Source organism: Taurulus bubalis (genome assembly GCF_910589615.1).
Source record: "Taurulus bubalis genome assembly, chromosome: 2".
NCBI classification, from domain to species: domain Eukaryota; kingdom Metazoa; phylum Chordata; class Actinopteri; order Perciformes; family Cottidae; genus Taurulus; species Taurulus bubalis.
The window spans coordinates 21,251,145-21,269,024 of NC_136590.1; the positions used below are offsets into that span (position 1 = coordinate 21,251,145).

The window sequence follows — 17,880 nt, forward strand, 5'->3', positions numbered from 1 at the left end:
CCGTACGGAACTGTGGGAGTCTAATAAATCAATCTAGATAATTTTCTGACCAGTATATGTGTCTCCAGATGAAGAAGAAAGACCAGAAGTTTCTTTTAGTTTTTTTGGGGCGTTCCGAGATCCTGAGATCTCATTGGTCCTCAGACCTTTCTGAAAACGCATCAGACAGCACATGCGGAAGGAGACGGTCATTTTGGTATGCAGTTTGTTATGGTGCAAGCAAGGATCAGGTCAAAGTAGGTCATTTTTCAATTTCTGAACTGAAAAACTGTCAAGGGGCAGCGGGGTGTGTGGTGCGCAGAGACCCAGGTGCAGGAGGGAGAGACTGGAGGCAGGTTTCAGTGGAAAAAATCCAGAACATGCTTTAATTAGCAAAAGGTCCAAGACAAAACAAAGTATTTGATCAGGGGTGGCGCAGATTTAGATGCTTTAGGTCGTAATCTTTCTAAAGATGTGCAGTATTACTCTGTGGGTTGATGGGAAGGCACTGACAATACAATTTTAAAAGAAGAAAAAAAGTCATTTTTGGGGAATCTTGCTCAGACTCTTCACTTTTGATCATATCACTTTTGATCATTTGATCACATTTTAAAGGCAAGGAGTTGCGGATTCGTTAGAGATCAAGGACAATAGGGCCTGGTATTCATATCGTGGTCGTATGAGCTGTAGAACTCTAGGGGTGGAACTGGTTTTAATCCTAAAGACCTCTAAAGCTCATCCTAAAGCACCGACGTGTCAACTGTGGCGCGTAAGACGTCGTTAAACTCAGACGAACAATGTTTGATCTGTTAGCATGTAGTTTAGTTTGTTAGCAATGTTGGCTACGAGCCGCTCGCGCGTCGCCATGTTAAGAGCCGTCCAGAGGCAACGCAAAAGCTCCCAATGTCTCATTGTTTAAATGTCATTGTTTAAAAGACAAAATAAAAAGACAATTAACTAAGAAAAGAAAAGAATCGTCATTTTTACTTCGGCAGAATGAGAGATCGGCCACGGATGGTCATTGTTTGAGCCTCCTGGCGGGTGATAATTCTTTTTTTATATGTAATAATATTTTAAACTTGTGCGAGTCGGCACATGACACACACACACAGCTGGTGTGTAACCGCTGCACTGTGTGAGTGTGAGCAGCAGGAGGCAGGATTGATCTGACAGAGTGCTCGAAAGGGTAAAAAATATCTCATTGTGTTACTGATTGATGACCTGGAACTACATCCTACTGGTCTCACTGGCTCCTTCTTCTCCTTCTTCCAGGAAACACACTTCTGAAACAGAAAAGAGAAACAAGACGCCAGCTGAAAGGGAAACAAAAGATACCGGCTGGGAATCCCGGAAAATCAAAAGAGGGACAAATCCCCCGAAGGAAGGAAGGTGTGCATGCTTTGTTTGGTGTGTGTGTGTGTGTGTGTGTGTGTGTGTGTGTGTGTGTGTGTGTGTGTGTGTGTGTGTGTGTGTGTGTTGAACACATGACACCACCAACATAAGGAAGGATGGTGAATGTGAAACCAAACCTGCTACGAATGTACGAGACACTGCAGAAGAAGAGACCAGGTAAGACTACTACTACTACTATAATACTACTTCTGCTGCTGCTGCTTTTTCTTCTTCATCTTCTGCCTCTTCTTCTTCTGCTGCTGCTTTTTCTTCTTCTTCTTCTTCTTCTTCTTCTTCTTCTTCTTCTTCTGTCTCATCTTCTTCTTCTTTATGCTTGTTCACAAAAATGTGAAGTCTTTTTCTCCTGTTTTCAAATGCTTGACTCAAGCATAAGCGTACTTAAGTCCACTTGTGAGTTATTTTTAGATCATCCTACAATTCATTATTGTTAAAGTATCGTTGGCAACAGTCTTCTTCAGCAGCTGAAGTTTGCTCAGATGTCTTGGTGGTGGATCTGTTGACATACCAGCCAAGTAGCTTTTATGATTAAATGCTCTTTTTTTTACTTAAAGTACAAAGCTTTAAAGTTCCCGTCCACTTACTAGCTTTTTCTGGGGCTTTCAACCCCATTATCCTGTTTTGTTGGTGTCTTGCTTTTATTATTGCCTTTTTAGGACTTTTCGTGTGCTTCAAAGTCCATTTTTGACGATGTTAACTCAAAGCCCCCTTAATATCTCTTACCGGGGCATTGAAGTGTATATATAATAGTTAAAATTAGAAATAAATAGAAAACGCTATACGTACACCAATAATAACAATAATTTTGTTATGCTACAGAACATGCTCTCAGATTTAGAGATTAGATGGACTTTAAAAAAAGCTTCCAGATCCAGGAAAAGATAAGAACAAATGCAAAACAAGAGTGTCTAACAGTCAAAGGAGTTTCCAATTCCAACGAATTTATGGAATAGTTTTGAAAATTTAAATTAAAATGTCAAACATACAAAATAGATTTAAAAAATAAAATAATAAGTTAGTTTAAAAAAGAAGAAAGAACTGATGTACAAACACTAATTTAATTATATATTATTTGTTTAGTATTATTGTGATATAATATACATATGTTTTATTTTGTTTCTATCTTTCCTTTTCAGTGAATAATGATTGAGAACATTTACAAAATAATAAAAGTAAAAAAAAATCTGCAGAGATTGTGAAATGATGCCACATGTAAACAAGATTTTTTTACTTATTTAACTTTTTTTTTAAGTACAGTCTTGGGGGAAAAAAAGATCTGCAGCTCATTATACCGCCAAAATAAAAGCCTGAAACCCTCAGTGCACAGTCGTCACTGTCGAGGAGAATTGTTCACTTTCCCAGCATGCTTGGAGACATCCAAAGACACTTGTACAGTCACTCACAGTCTGGATGTGTAAACTGGCCTCTACTCACCATAATGACACCGCTGTTTGTTTACAGTATGGTGAACCACAGGAAAAGTCACATGATACACCAGACTCACTCCCACAGTCTTGAAAAGGATGTGATTTATTTAAAAAAAAAATCCCCCAACATTCCTATAAATCCATCAATAACTGCTGCTGACATTTTTTTCTCTCCCTCTGCATTCTCTCTTTTCGAACATGTATCCATAAAATGCTGTTTTAGAAAAAGATAAGATACACATGCAGAGCTTTTTAAAATACCCCAAATTCCAAATGGAGATTGGTGTGTGAGAACATCCAAACTATTTTTCTGAAGAAGCCTTAGGATTAATTGAGGGTATTTTATTGGGCGGGGGGTGGGGGGGTTGTGTCTTCTTGATGTGAAACTGGACTTCCTAACCCCCTTATAAGGCATTTCCCTGAGAACAGTGGGAGGGTGAGGGAGGGTGGGGGCGATGCAGGATATTCTCACAGGATGTGATGGCTGGACAGCAGCCGGAGCCGTGCAAAGTGGAGGGAAGAGTCAGCTGAGAGCAGCTCTCTGGTTTGCTCCGTTACTATCGATCTGTGAGTGGGTGTGTGCGCATGTTGAGGATGTGAAATCCACACGGTCAGGAGACTAGTTATCAGCCGAAAGTGAGGTAATTGTTCAGCTCCGGAGCTTGTTGCTGTTGCACTGGTTTGGTTGTTGGGAGCGCTGGACTCGCCTGTGGGAGCAGATGCGTGCATGCTGACAAGTCGCAGAGCTGGAAGAAGTTCTCTGATCCTTTTGCTTCAGCGGGAAAAGTAAAAGTACAGAAGTTACTAGTTTGCAGAAGAAGATTTTACACGAAAAACACAAGATGTAAGTACTAACATTTTTATAGTTTGTTTTGTTTCTATTTCGCAGTCATTTGAAGCCAAACCATGATATTTTTTACTAAACCTAACCTAGTTTTGTAAAGTACAAAAACCCAAACGTTAACCAAGTGTTAGAAGCATCAGCTGACTTCAGATCAGTTCTCCCCTCTGGCTGTGAGGCTCCTCCACTCGTCCTCCAGCCTCCACATGTGGTGGAGTTGTGACTACAAAGTGTGTTTTGTAACTGAAACATCGGACACTGAACCTTGATTTGAGAGTTCGGTTTAGTTGCATTTAAACATACTTTTATAACTAGTAACTATAGCTGTCAAATAAATGTAGTGGTGTGAAAATTCAAATGTTTCACTCAAATGAAAGTGAAAACTAATAAACATGGTAAACATTGGGTATAATTAGGTAGAGTACCTGGAAGTCCATTTCTACCTTCAGCCAGAGAGAGTGTTGATATTTCTGGCTGCTGATCAACAACCAGAATGTTTAATCAGGTTGTAAATGTTTAAAGTAAATTCGATGATAAGCTTTGTGTTCGACCTTTCGGTTCATGGAAAAATAATAATTTTTATCTGCTTCTGAGCACATTTCAAGTTGCTTAATGAACAACAACATTTTTTATATTTGTTAAATGCTTATTTTTGTTAATTGGCAAGAAATCCCAACGTTTTTTTAGTCCTATTAAATTAATGAAGGACGCGTCTGTATTTTGTGCAGCTACACGTGTTTACAGACATCACATGAGAGCACTGTGAGAGAGCTGCTCTGTTCTTGTGTTAAGGTTTTCCACAAGAGTTTAGGTAAGATTTTGAAACGTTCGTCTTTAACACTGAAATAACAACAAATTAATCACACATTTAAAAGCAAGTGAAATTGTAGAGCAACAGCTGTTTGCATTTTCTAATTGAAGAGCCCAGACTATGTGGTTTCTATTCACTCTCTGCAGACCTTTGTGGAACCTCTTCTGGGTACTTATCATCACTGCGATGCTAATTACTCCCACATTGTCTCTCCCTTCAAGCGTACATGTGCTGTTTTTGTTTTGTTCAGGGGAGCCGATCAGGAAATATTTCAGCAAAGGTTTCCTGCAAAATATAACGAGGCACAGAAGTCCTCAAAGGTGACTCATCGAAGACGGCACAAAAACAATCTCTCTAAAAAAACAACAACAATAACCTCCAGTGCAGAATTGATCGCATTTCTCAGAACTCACGGAAACACGCGTTATCTTAGTCACTCGTTCAGCTAAATACAGTATAAAATAGAAACCTCGCTATACAAATGACATTTTTTTTGTGTCAGGGTATAAATAGCGTCATAGGTCAGCATGTCCTTCCCTTTTCAAGTCGTATCGCACCGGCAGCGTGCTTCCTGCATTCATGTGTGTGTAACCCGTGTGATCTGGACTCTTCTCCCTGTGCCGCAGAGCCATGGCCACCTTCCCGCTGCTCCTCCTCCCGCTGTTGGTCGGCTGCGTGGCGGCTTCCAAGCGTCCTCCCCGCCACCTCCCAGCATGCCAAGTCGTAAGTAAAAACTATGTGGAGGTTGGATTTGTTCTCTGGTTTTATTGCATCTTTCCTCTTTCTCCAGAAAAATAAACACAGAAAAATGTGTTCATCTGTTTTTAGTTTATTCCAAAGTGGAGATAAGGCACCTAATCCATCAAGTGCTGGAGGTATTTTTCAGATTATCCCCGGGCAGGTCGGCGGTTTATTTGAAAGCTGACGGCCGGCAGAACTGGTTTATTGGTTTAAGCTGCGCTGCCGTCAGACATTCAGGCTTCAATATTTGGACAGAGGAACCAATGTTCCCTCCAATTTTTTTCAGCACTGAGCAAAAAAAAAATTTTTTCTGAGCGCACATTTCAGCACTGTGAGCAATTCTCAACCACGCGACCTGCCGAAAATGACCACAAGCCTGGTTAGCCGTAGGGGATTCAAAGAGATGACAGCAAATGCATCAATATGTGTACAAGGTTGATATTTATTCAATATCCTTTATAATGGCTGGACTTTGGGAACATTTTAATGATGGTGTTTTACCAGTCAGTTTAGTTGAACTTAAATGATCTTTGTTGAACTTCAATAAGGGGAGGTTATGACTGGTTCACTGGTTATGACTGATAATGATATATATAAAAAAATAAAAGTATCAAAGGTGTTTAGTCATTTCTCAGCAGGTACAACATTTAAGTGGAACTTCATTGAAAGAAAAATGCTAATGCAGTGCTTAACAATAATTATAGGCCTATTAAATTGACATGGTGTCATTTATCCTAAAGGTAGCCTATATAAACAATTTAATAACTTCATATTCTTCATATTTAAATATGTCTGAAAGTTTCATCCTACCTGTGTCAGTTTGGACTATTTCATCTAGCCACTCATGTTTGAACGTTAGGCAGACCTTTTCCTGGGGCGCCTTCTCTGCCTTTCTTTTCGTCATGGTAGCCTATAGCTGCTGGAGCAGGGTCCGCCAAGAGGAGCCTAAAGAGCGCCGGCCCTAGCTCATGTGGCGCTCTGGGCGAGCTTCACTCCTGGCGCCCGGAGGAGGACAGCGGGGGTGGGGGGTGCTAACGGAGGCAGAGCGCTAGCAGAGGTACAGAGAGCGCATGTCGAGAAACGGGACGCTGATTGGCCAAGAAGACTCGACACATCAAAGATCTTATTATTGTGAAGATGGCTCATTCTTATCTCAGAAACACTGGCGCAAAAAATATTTTTAACCCCTGAAAAAAAAAAACGTTTGTGCGGTCTGAAAAATCTATTGCGCGGCCCCTTCGACTGGCCTGCGCGGCCGCGCACGCACGCAGCTTAGAGGGAACACTGAGAGGAACTTTATTTGGCTTCTCTGGAAGAAGAATGGGAAGTGTTTTTTTTTATTATTTATTTTTGTACATCTTTTCTCATGAATCCTGTTCTAGTTTTGGCTTCTCATGCAAACTGCCGTCAGAACTTGTTCTAATTATGTAATGAAGTTGAAATGTGACACACATCACTTACTGGAGGATTTTATTTTCTTAGGAAAGAGCAGCGAATACATAGAAGAGCTTTGAAAGACGTCGGGGGTGTTACTGTACCTGTTTCAGAGACTAATAGTGTATATATAGATATATATCATAAAGTCTGGGTGATTCCCCATCTGTCATCTCTGGGCTGTTGCTGTCTAATAAAGCCATACAACAATAACAGTAACAAACAAACACACATGTCCTCGACCAGATTCAAACCAGTGACGTTCCAGTTCTTTTTGGCTAGAAACAAGATGTTTTGTCCTCCACAATAAATCAGTGTGTTTGTTTCCTTTTTAAGCAACAAGAAGTGCCATTTTCAAGATGCCACAAATTTGCCAAGAAGCTCCACGTACGCTGCCTCAGAGAGAAAACAGAGACGGAGACAGTTTTATGAGCTGTTGTTGGACAGAAGGGGTCCCGGGCCATGTGGTCTCAATTATAAACTGCTCTTAATTACTTAAATATTTGAATCTATGAGGGTAAAAGAAGAGAGAGAAGATGACAAAAACCGTGGGTTGGCAATAAAGATATGAGGTGCATCGTGTTTAAACTGACAAAGCTTTCTTTAATTTGGTTGCTTGAAGAACTAGAGATTGAGTCATTAAAGCAGTGAGTTAATTTCAAGAGAAAAGAAGTAATTTTTTTCGTTAAAACAACTCACCATCATGAATCTTCAGAGGCTCGCGTTGCTGCCAGGAACATGGAGGCGCAATGCATCAACCCTCTGCGTCACGGTCAGGCAGTCTGGCGGCGTGCCCGCGTAATCACACTGGTGTGTTTTGTCTTTTGTTCGCAGGTCCAGATGGATGCGTTCTGCAGCGACCTGAGCCTCAGAAGTGCCCCCGCCGACCTCCCGCGTGGCGTCCAGACGCTGGACCTCTCTCGTAACCAGGTGCAGAATCTCACCCGGGAAACTCTGGCATACCACACCGGCTTCCACCACCTGGACCTCCGCTCCAACAAGATCCACTTCATCCAGCCGGGGCTCTTCAAAGACATGGCTGAGCTGAAGGTCTTGGACCTGTCCCGGAATCATCTGAATGTTTTTGCGCTCTCAAAAATTAACATTGGGCCCCTCACGGCCGTGAAGTCGCTCGATCTGTCGAGCAACGGGCTGTACACGGGGATGTCGGACTACTTCCTGGCGGAGTCTCCATCGCTGGAGAGCCTCTCTCTGAACAGCAACAGCATCACCAAAATAGCAGAAACCACCTTCAGCGGATCCGCGTCATTGAGGAAAATCGGCCTCCACAACAACGTCATCCTGGAGATCGAAGACGGCGCTTTCGACTCCCTGAATCGTCTAACTGAACTCGATCTGTCCAAGAACTCTATCACCTGCATCACAGACTTCAACCTCTACAACTTAAAAGTGCTCAATCTCAGCAAGAACAGCGTGGAGCTTTTCCAAAGCGCGACATCAGCGGATTACTATAATCTGCTCTCGCTCGATCTGAGCGAAAACAAAATGTCTTACTTTCCTCTTCTCCCCAGAAACAACAGGCTGGAATACCTGGACGTGTCCCGGAACAGACTTCATAGCGTCAACGTCACGGGGAGTCCAGAAAAAAAGGTGTTTTTTTATCAGCTGAGATACCTGGACATGAGTTACAACCAACTCCAAAGCATACCGGAGTCCTTTTTTTACTGCATGGGGTCCCTGGAGGTCCTGAACGTGAGCAATAACTGCCTCAGCTCGTTCTCCGTCGCTAACGAAGGCCTCCTGCAGACCGCGAGGATCATTAATCTCAGCTATAATCCGCTGCAGAGCCTGACGTTCGGGGAACACGCTCTGCCGTTGCTGGAAGAGCTCTTCCTGCATGGTAACGACCTCGCCACCCTGGAACATCGCATATTTCAAAGACTTCCGAGCATCAAACACCTGCAGCTCCAGCAGAATAATCTGCAAATCTGTTCCCTGGACCAGAACCAACAGGGTCCTCCGGGTTGCGTCTTCTTTTCTTCCGTACCGAACCTGCAGTACCTGGATCTGTCCGAAAACAACCTGAGGACTCTGCCTGCGGACGCGTTTGCCAACAGCCCTCTGACCTTACTGGACTTGTCCCTGAACCCGGGCTTGGACATGGACAAAGACTCCCTCTCTGGTCTGGAGCATTCCCTGGTCCAGCTCCTCCTGAGGGAAAACAACATTTCTAGCCTAAGCACAGACTTGTCGTCGCTGATGAGTCTCAAACACGTCGACCTGTCCACCAACCAGCTGACCGCTCTACCACTGTGGAACAAAGACTCCTCCATCGAGTCCTTGAACCTGCAGAACAACCACCTGGTCACCCTGGAGTACAGCACCATGCTCGCCCTGGAGCACTCGCTGAAGACCCTCTACATGGGCTCCAACCCGCTGAGCTGCTGCAGCAACCTGGACTTCCTCCACATGGTGCAGAACTCGACGGTGGTCGTTCCCGACATCGAGACCGTGACCTGCGTTCGTGAGGAGTACTCGGAGCCGGTCAACATCGAGATGGTGACCCGGGAGATGTGCCGCCGGTCGGGCCTCCAGAACGTCGTCGTGGCCGTCGTGTTGACGGTGTCGGTCGTGTTGATCGCTTTGGCGCTGCTGGTTAAATGTTGCCACTCGAGGAAACCGAAGCGCAACCGAAGCTTCAACGCTTAATGTGAAGAAGCCGCGAAATAATTTTATATTCACCACTTGGTTTTGGTGGTTTTTAAACCGGAGATGGAAGAAGAAGTAAACACGAATGCCCTGTCTGCAAAGTCACTCAAAGACTTGAGAAGGGACAATTTATTGCCTTGACATTGGTTTACCGCGACCGTCTTTGCCCCTGGAATGAATAAATCAGAATGTAGTCAACAGCGGAAGAAGCGACCACAATGGCTGCCTGATGGGCCGAGACACCAGTGAAGAAACCATATTGTCTCCTAAATCAAGACAACAGAGTGCTGCAGGAAAGAGTCTGAAAACCTCGGAAATGAGTCATGAACGTGTGTTTGGCTAGAAGCCTGAAATCAGGTATGTGGTTATTTTCTACGTTTTGTTCTACAATATGAAACGCGTCAGTAAATACCTCTGGTGACTTTCAAATCTTTTACGCGTCTTCAAAAAGGCGGTTGCAATCATAAATGCGTCCAAATGACACGACTACACAAGAACATTTCTCCTCTTTTAGTTTAGTGGTGGAGACGTGGACTCATGTTTGTTTTTAGCCTCACTTTAGCATCTGTATTTGTTTTTTTACTCCTGCCGATTGTATTTATGCTTTAAAAAAAATCCTAAAAGTGGTGTTTATTTGTGAAGATTATATGACAGAGTATATTTTAATGCTATAATCCAATGAAAGAAATCCCGATGGCTTGAGGGAACCAGTGCGATGCTAACTTCCCAGCAATCAACAAACTGTTCAAAACAAGTGGGAAATATTTGCTTTTAGACTTTTTAAAAGGACTTCAAAAGTCAAGATTTCTTGCAGTGAGCATCTATCTTAGTTATCTTAAGGTTATCTTAGGAACTGCGACTTTAGCGCCTTTTCGGGTAAAGCAGAAGTGTTTCATGTTTGTTTCACAAGCCTCATACTAACCAGCATACGTTTAATGAATGTAAAAGGATTAATCCACAGTAGAAACACTTCAACACTGTTGACTCTGCCTTAAAATGCTAACAGAATAGTTTGACTTTTTGGGGGAAAGCTTACTGGCTTTTCTTACAGAGGCAGCGGCCTCTGTTAGCCTACTTTAGCTTAGCATAAAGACTGGAAACGGCTAGCTTAACTCTGTCGAAGGAACAAAATTTGCCTCCCAACTCCTCGAAACCTCACTAATTAAAATGATCTTCTTCGTTTAATTTGTAGGCAGTAACTACAGGAAGTGACTCCGCCCGGCCAACAAACAAACAAACATGGAAAAAATGAGATTTAATTTGTGAGGTAGCCAAGCCAACAGACTGCTATCTTTCGCTTCATATTTGCAGTAAAGAGGCGAGAGCGGCTTCATCAAACCTTAAGCGAGAAAGCCAATAAACACATTTTCTATCTTTTTAATATTCAAATATTCCTTTAAGTGTCGATCGAGGGACTCTTGAACATCATTTATTAATAAGATCAGATGTCTTCACTCTGTGACGTTCGGTGAAACAATGCGAGTGGAATTTTCCTCTGAGCTAAAAATAAAGGAAGACAAACACTATAACAGATCAGGAAACAAAAGGCTGTATTCATGGTCGATGAAGTATGATTCATGAAGTATATACGTAGGTTGTCAGAAATAGTTTTTATGAAGCAATCCAACCAGTTCCTTTACCCTTTTCATGTGGTTTGCACTTTACGTTCCTTCTTGTTTGTGTGATTGTCTTATTCTGTGACTGTTTTTAACACTAAGAATAATTTTGCTGGATATTTGAAACGGGAAGTTCTCTGTATTGATCCCAGGCCTGTGGTGCGATGCAGAATATCTATTCATTTGAAATGAAAAGCTGAAAGCTGGGCTGAAAGCACTGACATGAATAACTGTGATATTCTGATATGGAAGTTTAATATACATACTGTTTATTTGTTAGATAAATAAATGTAGTGGGCAGCACTGGGATCCAGTTTCATACAATTTTAAGGTGTTTGCTACTTTTCTCATCCTGTGATTTTGAATATTTTGTACCAAATGAAGGCCATTACATAACATTTGTGTACAAAAGCATAAAAACCTTTGAACGTAGTATTCACACCAGCCATTATGTCACCTCATTATTCAGCTAATAACTGTTTTTTTGCTCTGTACATTTTGTTATAGGGTTGGAGTTTGGGGCAAGAAACGACACATGTGAGATTAAACTGAATGTTATTTTCTGATATTTGTCTCTTGATTATTTCGTCAGACTAATATTCATATTGAATATATTATTTAATTCTGTGTTTTGTTGTTTAATGGAAGATACGATAGATTTATTACAGATAGAGGATATATATATATGAAAATATATTTTTTTGTATTTTTTTATATATATATATATATATATATATATATATATATAAATAAAACATGACATAAGACAGAAAATACAGAGAAAAACAACAAAATGTTATATAACAGTTACTGTATAAAGGTATGTAGGTACTTTATATAACATTTACTGTATGAAGGTATTTATATAACAGTATATGTAGGTACTTTATATAACATGTATTATATGTAGTTACTGTATACTTTATAGTATATGTAGGTCCTTTTTATAAATTATTGGATGAAGGTACTTTATATAACAGTATATGTCATCATATTATCATTATTATTGTTATAAGTCACAGGTACTTTTGGTGTTTTACATGTTGATGCTAAAACGTCTGCAGCACCATATCAATACTCTGCATGCCGATGTTCACATAGTAAAAGTTTTTCTTTCGTATCGGTGAAAAATGAAACGTTTTATGATATCCAGGTTTATGAGTTGTGCTATTTCACTTTAACACATAACTTCCCCATATCTGTCATTATTGTAAATTAGTTTAATATCAAAAGTAACCGATCAAACTTTTCCTTTTCATCGTGCAACTCGTTTCAATGACATGCTGATCATAAGACATCTTGAGACTAAGAAATTAAATGACAAATAAAAAAAGTCAAATATGATAGGATATATATACTTTATTGATCCCCAAGGGGAAATTTGGTTGTGGCAGCAGCAAGCGGAGTTACATAGACGACATTTAAGAAAATTAAATAATAAAAATGCAAAGTATATGAAGTGTGTAAATATAGTATATACAGGAACAAAGTTGCTAGAGTTATTGATGTTGATGATTCAATTGACAGAGGGTCTGACCTTCCTCCGGCCTCTCCTTGAAGATTGAAGAGTGCCGTTCAGCATGAGAAGCTGAACTTTCTATGAAGAAAGTGTTCCCCCTCTGTGACTCAGATCCTCCTCCTCCCCCCCAGGAGGGAGAAAGACGCTTACTGAAGCTAATTCCCCGTCCAGGGTGGTACAGGAAGTTGTCCTCGGGCCGCCGGCTGGTTTACGTCAAAGGGGAAAAATTCCTCTTTATCACTTTCCAAAACAGGCACGAGAATCTCTCGGTAAAATGTTCCATTTAGAAACTTTCGCCGTTGGTTTACACCTTATTTAGCAGCCTGGCACGAATATCAACATGTCACTGGGTGTTCGTGTTTGATTTAGAAGCTGCCCTGAATCCCACTGAAGTGTTTAAAGAAGAAGATGTTGTTTAACTTGAACTTTTAAGAAGCTCCTCCATTTGTATTTGTGTGAATAATAAATATAGTTCTGTCTGAGATATTTTTGTTCCTGATATAGTTTTCTTCCAGTAACGCAGCTCTGAATCAGCTCTTTTCAATAGCTCAACAATCAACTCTCTGGTTGCGTTTATAATTGTTCATAAAGTTTAAGTTTATAATTGAGAACTTGCTTGTTTAACTGTTACTCTGTTTGCAGCAACAGGAAGCCTCACAACTAATTACACAATTTTGATCTGGTATCTGTAACTGTCTCGACCGTGTTTATGTTGTGAGAGTTATGTTTGTTTAACACTTTAATGAACTAGTTCAGTCCTTCTGCTTCCAAGTTACACAACCTCAAGGGAACTTTACGTGTTCCACAATTTAATCCTTTTTATCAGTGGCCTTCCACAAAAAAGCGGGAGTTTAACTTTTACATTTGTATTCTTAAATACTTATTTATGTCTATTAGGGAGAATGTTAGGGCTCTTATTGATTAAAGGAGTGTTGTAGTTTTATCAGATTTTCAGTATAGTTGGTCAGTCAACCTGAGGGTATCATGTAGCGGATCATAAAGCCCATGGGTCGGATTGGATCAGCACAAAAGAAAAAGGAGAAAAAATATAACTTTTAGAGATTTTAGAGTTGTTTTTTTGCTGCCGCTACTAATTGTCGACTATTGATGATCCATATTGTTGTTAGATTGTCGCAGCTGGTCTACGAGCCACCGTCCCATAAATCATTTCAACTGCTCTGAAGTCAGTGAACCATAAACAATTCTAAATACTATCCTTTTCCTTTGTTAAAGTATTTTTTTTTGTATTTCTTTAGAACAACACACGATTCAAATGATGAGGAAATAAAATATTTTATTTTTATGGATTGAATAAATTTACAAGATTTGTTTCAATCTCCAAAAATACTTTAAGGTGTTTATTAAGATGCGTATAGATATTGTAAACGGCTCATAATTCATCGCTAGTATCTATTTATGTTGCTGTGAAAACATCTTCAAACAACACTACATTTTACGAGATTACATCATGATAACGTTATAATTTACTTTCGCCCAATAATCATTTTCACTGAACAGAGCCTGAACGCATCATGATGAAACCGAACCTTCATCCTCCTGTTGATTTATATACTGACTGGTTGTTAGGTAACATTATCAGAAATCGGCAGCTAGAAAAGCATGAATGCCGATGTCCTGATCGCGTATTTTACTGAATATTGGAGGATAACAATTCATACAATAACATACAATTGACTTGATTTAAAATGGACTGTTACAGGCAGTGCAACCTCTTGGGAGCATGAATGTGCTTTTAAAAAGCTCATGACAATCTGCCCTCAACAGAGAAGTGATTATAGTTTATGACCTACTAGTTAAAATGGCAGTTTTTGCCAGAATACGCTTCTGTGTGTCGTTCTGGACCAACAACATATTTTGTGCGGCCTGTAGCAGGTCGCATGCCACGTAACTGCCGTGTCTTGGGTTTGATTCCCGCCTTGGTTCATACCCCTATTTCCAGTATCAGTCAAATAAAGGCCAACAAATCCTAAAGAGACGCATTTCTCCACCATTCAGTTCCTCCTTGAATTACCTGAAACGCTCAATACATTCCTCCTTTACTTATGGTTCCAGGAAGATCTACTGTGAAATAAAATTAGACTACTATACGCTCTATTTCTTTTTACTTTGCACCGGAGAGGTGACACCTTGCTGGAGAAATAAATAAAGTGAGACAGTAGTGGAAGCGCTTCCTCCGCAGGGAGATGTTTGTTCAGCCTCTGAAGGGAAGCTCTGTTCCTCCTGGTCTATATAGAGGCGAAAGATTTGAGCTTCGCCCTTTCAAGACCCGAAGATAAAAAAAATGGACTCCGACCAACTGGTCCCTCGCAGCTGCACCTCCCCGCCACCGAAAGGCATCATTTCCCTTCAAATACTTTTTTTTCCTCCTTTGTTTATGAGATGAGCAGAGATAGAATCAGAGGAGCAGAGGCCTACGGGAAGTCTTTGTGGTTCCTTGATTGGAAGCAGACCTCAGTCACTTTTCCTCCTCTGTGACAGGGCATTGAGTCATAAATGAATATTATTAACCTGTATTTATCATACTTCAGTCATGCTGAGATCAAAAGCACTCGACTAAAGCAGGAGCACTTAGTCACACAGTTTGGAAAAGAAATTGAGAAGAAAGAGAAAACTAGATTCATCATGTGTTTTTGTCTGAGCACCAGCTGTAAACAAAGAAAAATTTGAATACATTTGTTTTTTTTTCATTTAAGCATGACAAAAGCATTTTAAAAAAAGACTAATTGACTAAAGAAATCTTAGTCGACCAAAATAAAGATTTGTTGACTGATCCACTAAGAAGGTTAAACACACTATTACTGAACAGTTCAATAAATAAATATAACATGTACATGAGGAAAAGCAGTTATTTGAGCCACATGCTAACACAATGCCAATGCTGAAGTGCCTTAAAGCTCCATTCTCTCTCCTGACCACCAGGGGGCGACGACTCTGGTTGTATAGAAGTCTATGCTTAATGTGTTAAAGCTGCATTCTCGCTACTGACCACCAGGGGGGCGACTCCTCTGGTTGTATAGAAATCTATAGAAAATGACTACTTCTCTCTTGATTTATTCCCTCAGTAAACATTGTAAACATGAGTTTATGTCTCAATCTCTTTAGAGTCAAACAGACCATAAAGCAGGGGATGCTTTAGGGGTGGGGCTTAATGTGATTGACAGGTCGCTACCACCGCATTGTCCTTTTTTTTAGTATGTTATAAGTTCATGAAGGTTTACTGTAACATTTTGGTAGTGTTTGGTTGTACTTAGCTCCATTGTCTTATGAAACTGCTCGTTCACAAAAAAACAAGATGGAAAATCTCGAGGCTTCACAACAATAGTCCACAAACAACTGGGTGACTTCATGGTGACTAAGTGAACCACATTTCGTGGTTGTTTCACTCAAACCTAAGGTCTATTAATCTGGGAACCATTAATGTTTGGCAAAACTTCATGGTAATCCATCCAATACCTGCAGAGATATTTTAATAAGTTGCCATTCTTGGACCCTAGCACGGCTTAAAGAGGGAAATATAAATTGGGGGAGCCGTACCTTATTTTAATAAGATCAATGAGCATCCAGGTTGTTAAGTGCAGAACAAACATTTATTACCCGCTTGCCCAATCAATAGATATACTTTCCAGCATGTGCACGGACAATAAAATAGGAAATCTGGCGTGATATTGTGTTTACCTCGCAGCCATATGTCCAGAATCTCGTCCTGCCCACAAAGCAAACGGCCAAACTCCAAACTGAATCAACCTGGACTCTCAAACACAACGTTCTTGGAATCACCTCAAAGCAAGTCGAGTAATTTTTATTTTTTTGCAGCAGATGCATGATGTGTAATACCATTGTGCCGAGTGTGCGTCCTGTTTGCGTTCCGTCTGCTGCCCTCCTCGCCGGTTCAACACAGACTTAAAGAACAACAGCTGTAGCTTGACTCTAGATCCAATGACAACAACTGGAAGTTTAATGTAGAATACGTGCACCGAATTCATGTAACTACGAGGAAATAAACACAAGGCACACCTCTGACCTTTCCCATGGTCCTCGGCGATAAATCGGGATAGTGAGCGCCGTGTGGGAGCACTGGGATGGCTGTGGATGAATAATAGGATGCTCCCAGTCTGCCAGTCAGTGCGGCTGGAGATCACGGCGCTAGGCACAGCCGCAGAGGTCAACGTGCACATCCATCTGCTCTGAGATACTCCCAACTACACATTCTTGACTTGAAACAGATGGAAATAGGATATCATCATCGCTCACATATTCATTTACGTTAGCATTGTCCGGTCTGACTTATGAACACTGTCCGAGGTGGTAATTTAAAAAGGCAGTGGTTCCCTTTTACGGCAGGCTGAAATATCTCTTGAACCTTTGGAAAGACCTTCATGTTCCCCAGACGATTCATCTTACTATGGGGATCCCCTCACTTTTCCCTCAGACGTTTGTGGTTTTGGAATGTCGCAACAACTATGGGCTGGATTTCCATTAACTTTTGGACATACTCATGTTTCCCTCAGGAGGAATTGTAATGACTTTGGTGATCCTTCACTTCATATTTTTTTCCATCAGGTCAAAGTTGTAATTCAAATAATTAAATATCTTCAATAGTTCGTTTTTTTAACACCAAATACCTGTCTTAGCATTAAATAGTTTATTCGACAAATGTTAGCATGCTAAGTGCTACATGCTAAACATTTTGCTGTCGACTTTTAGTCTTGTTGGCTTGTAAACCAGCTTTTTTACAGCTTGGGTTTTATTTACTCATTGAAGTAATTACAGGAAATCTGTGAACATGAAGACACGAACAGTCAGACGAGTCATATCAACAATCTTTCAAAGTAGAGTGACGATACTGAAACGCCGATGTCACTGGATGAGTCTGCTTTCAATCAGGCAGACATTACTCCACTGTCTTTACATAGCAACTCGTAAATAAAAGGCTAAACCTCAATCGAACCTGACATAACCAGAAACACAATCAGTGAACGTCTGACGCGTTAAAGTACTTTCGTACACACCAAAGTGCGTTTTAATTAGCTTCGTAAAAAACAGTGAATAAACTACAGAATGCAGGTGTAAAGGAAAACAAACTGAATTAACATGAATTCGAGTCGCTGAGGTCCAACAATGAAGATCTTCTCCACCGATCCACTCGTAGATCTCTTTAAAGTCTCAGGTTAAACCCTCGTAACCACAATGACTCACAGAACTCTCCGGTTTCTCACAAAGTGATGAATTACAATAAAGAACCATCCTGGCTTTTAAAAACCCTGTGAAACGTCGTACATACGTGGTTGTAGTAAATGTCATTTACCTCCTGTGGAGAAACATTTCCTGATGGTTTTATTCGTTAAAAAAGTGTTTTGTTGAGTCTAATACGTTCTAGACAAGAGGAGCCGGTGTCTGAAGGACTCAGCCGG

At 40.7% G+C, this 17,880-nt stretch overlaps 1 protein-coding gene across 1 annotated transcript; it reads left to right on the forward strand.

Moving 5' to 3' along the window:
- Positions 1-3,296: 3,296 nt before the first annotated feature.
- On the forward strand, positions 3,297-9,896 carry lrrc32 (leucine rich repeat containing 32; the record flags this gene model as incomplete). Its single annotated transcript, XM_079214557.1, is given in 4 exon segments — positions 3,297-3,341; positions 3,343-3,383; positions 5,095-5,191; positions 7,478-9,896. Coding segments are annotated over 4 exon segments (2,019 nt in total). The 3' UTR covers positions 9,314-9,896.
- Positions 9,897-17,880: the final 7,984 nt, after the last annotated feature.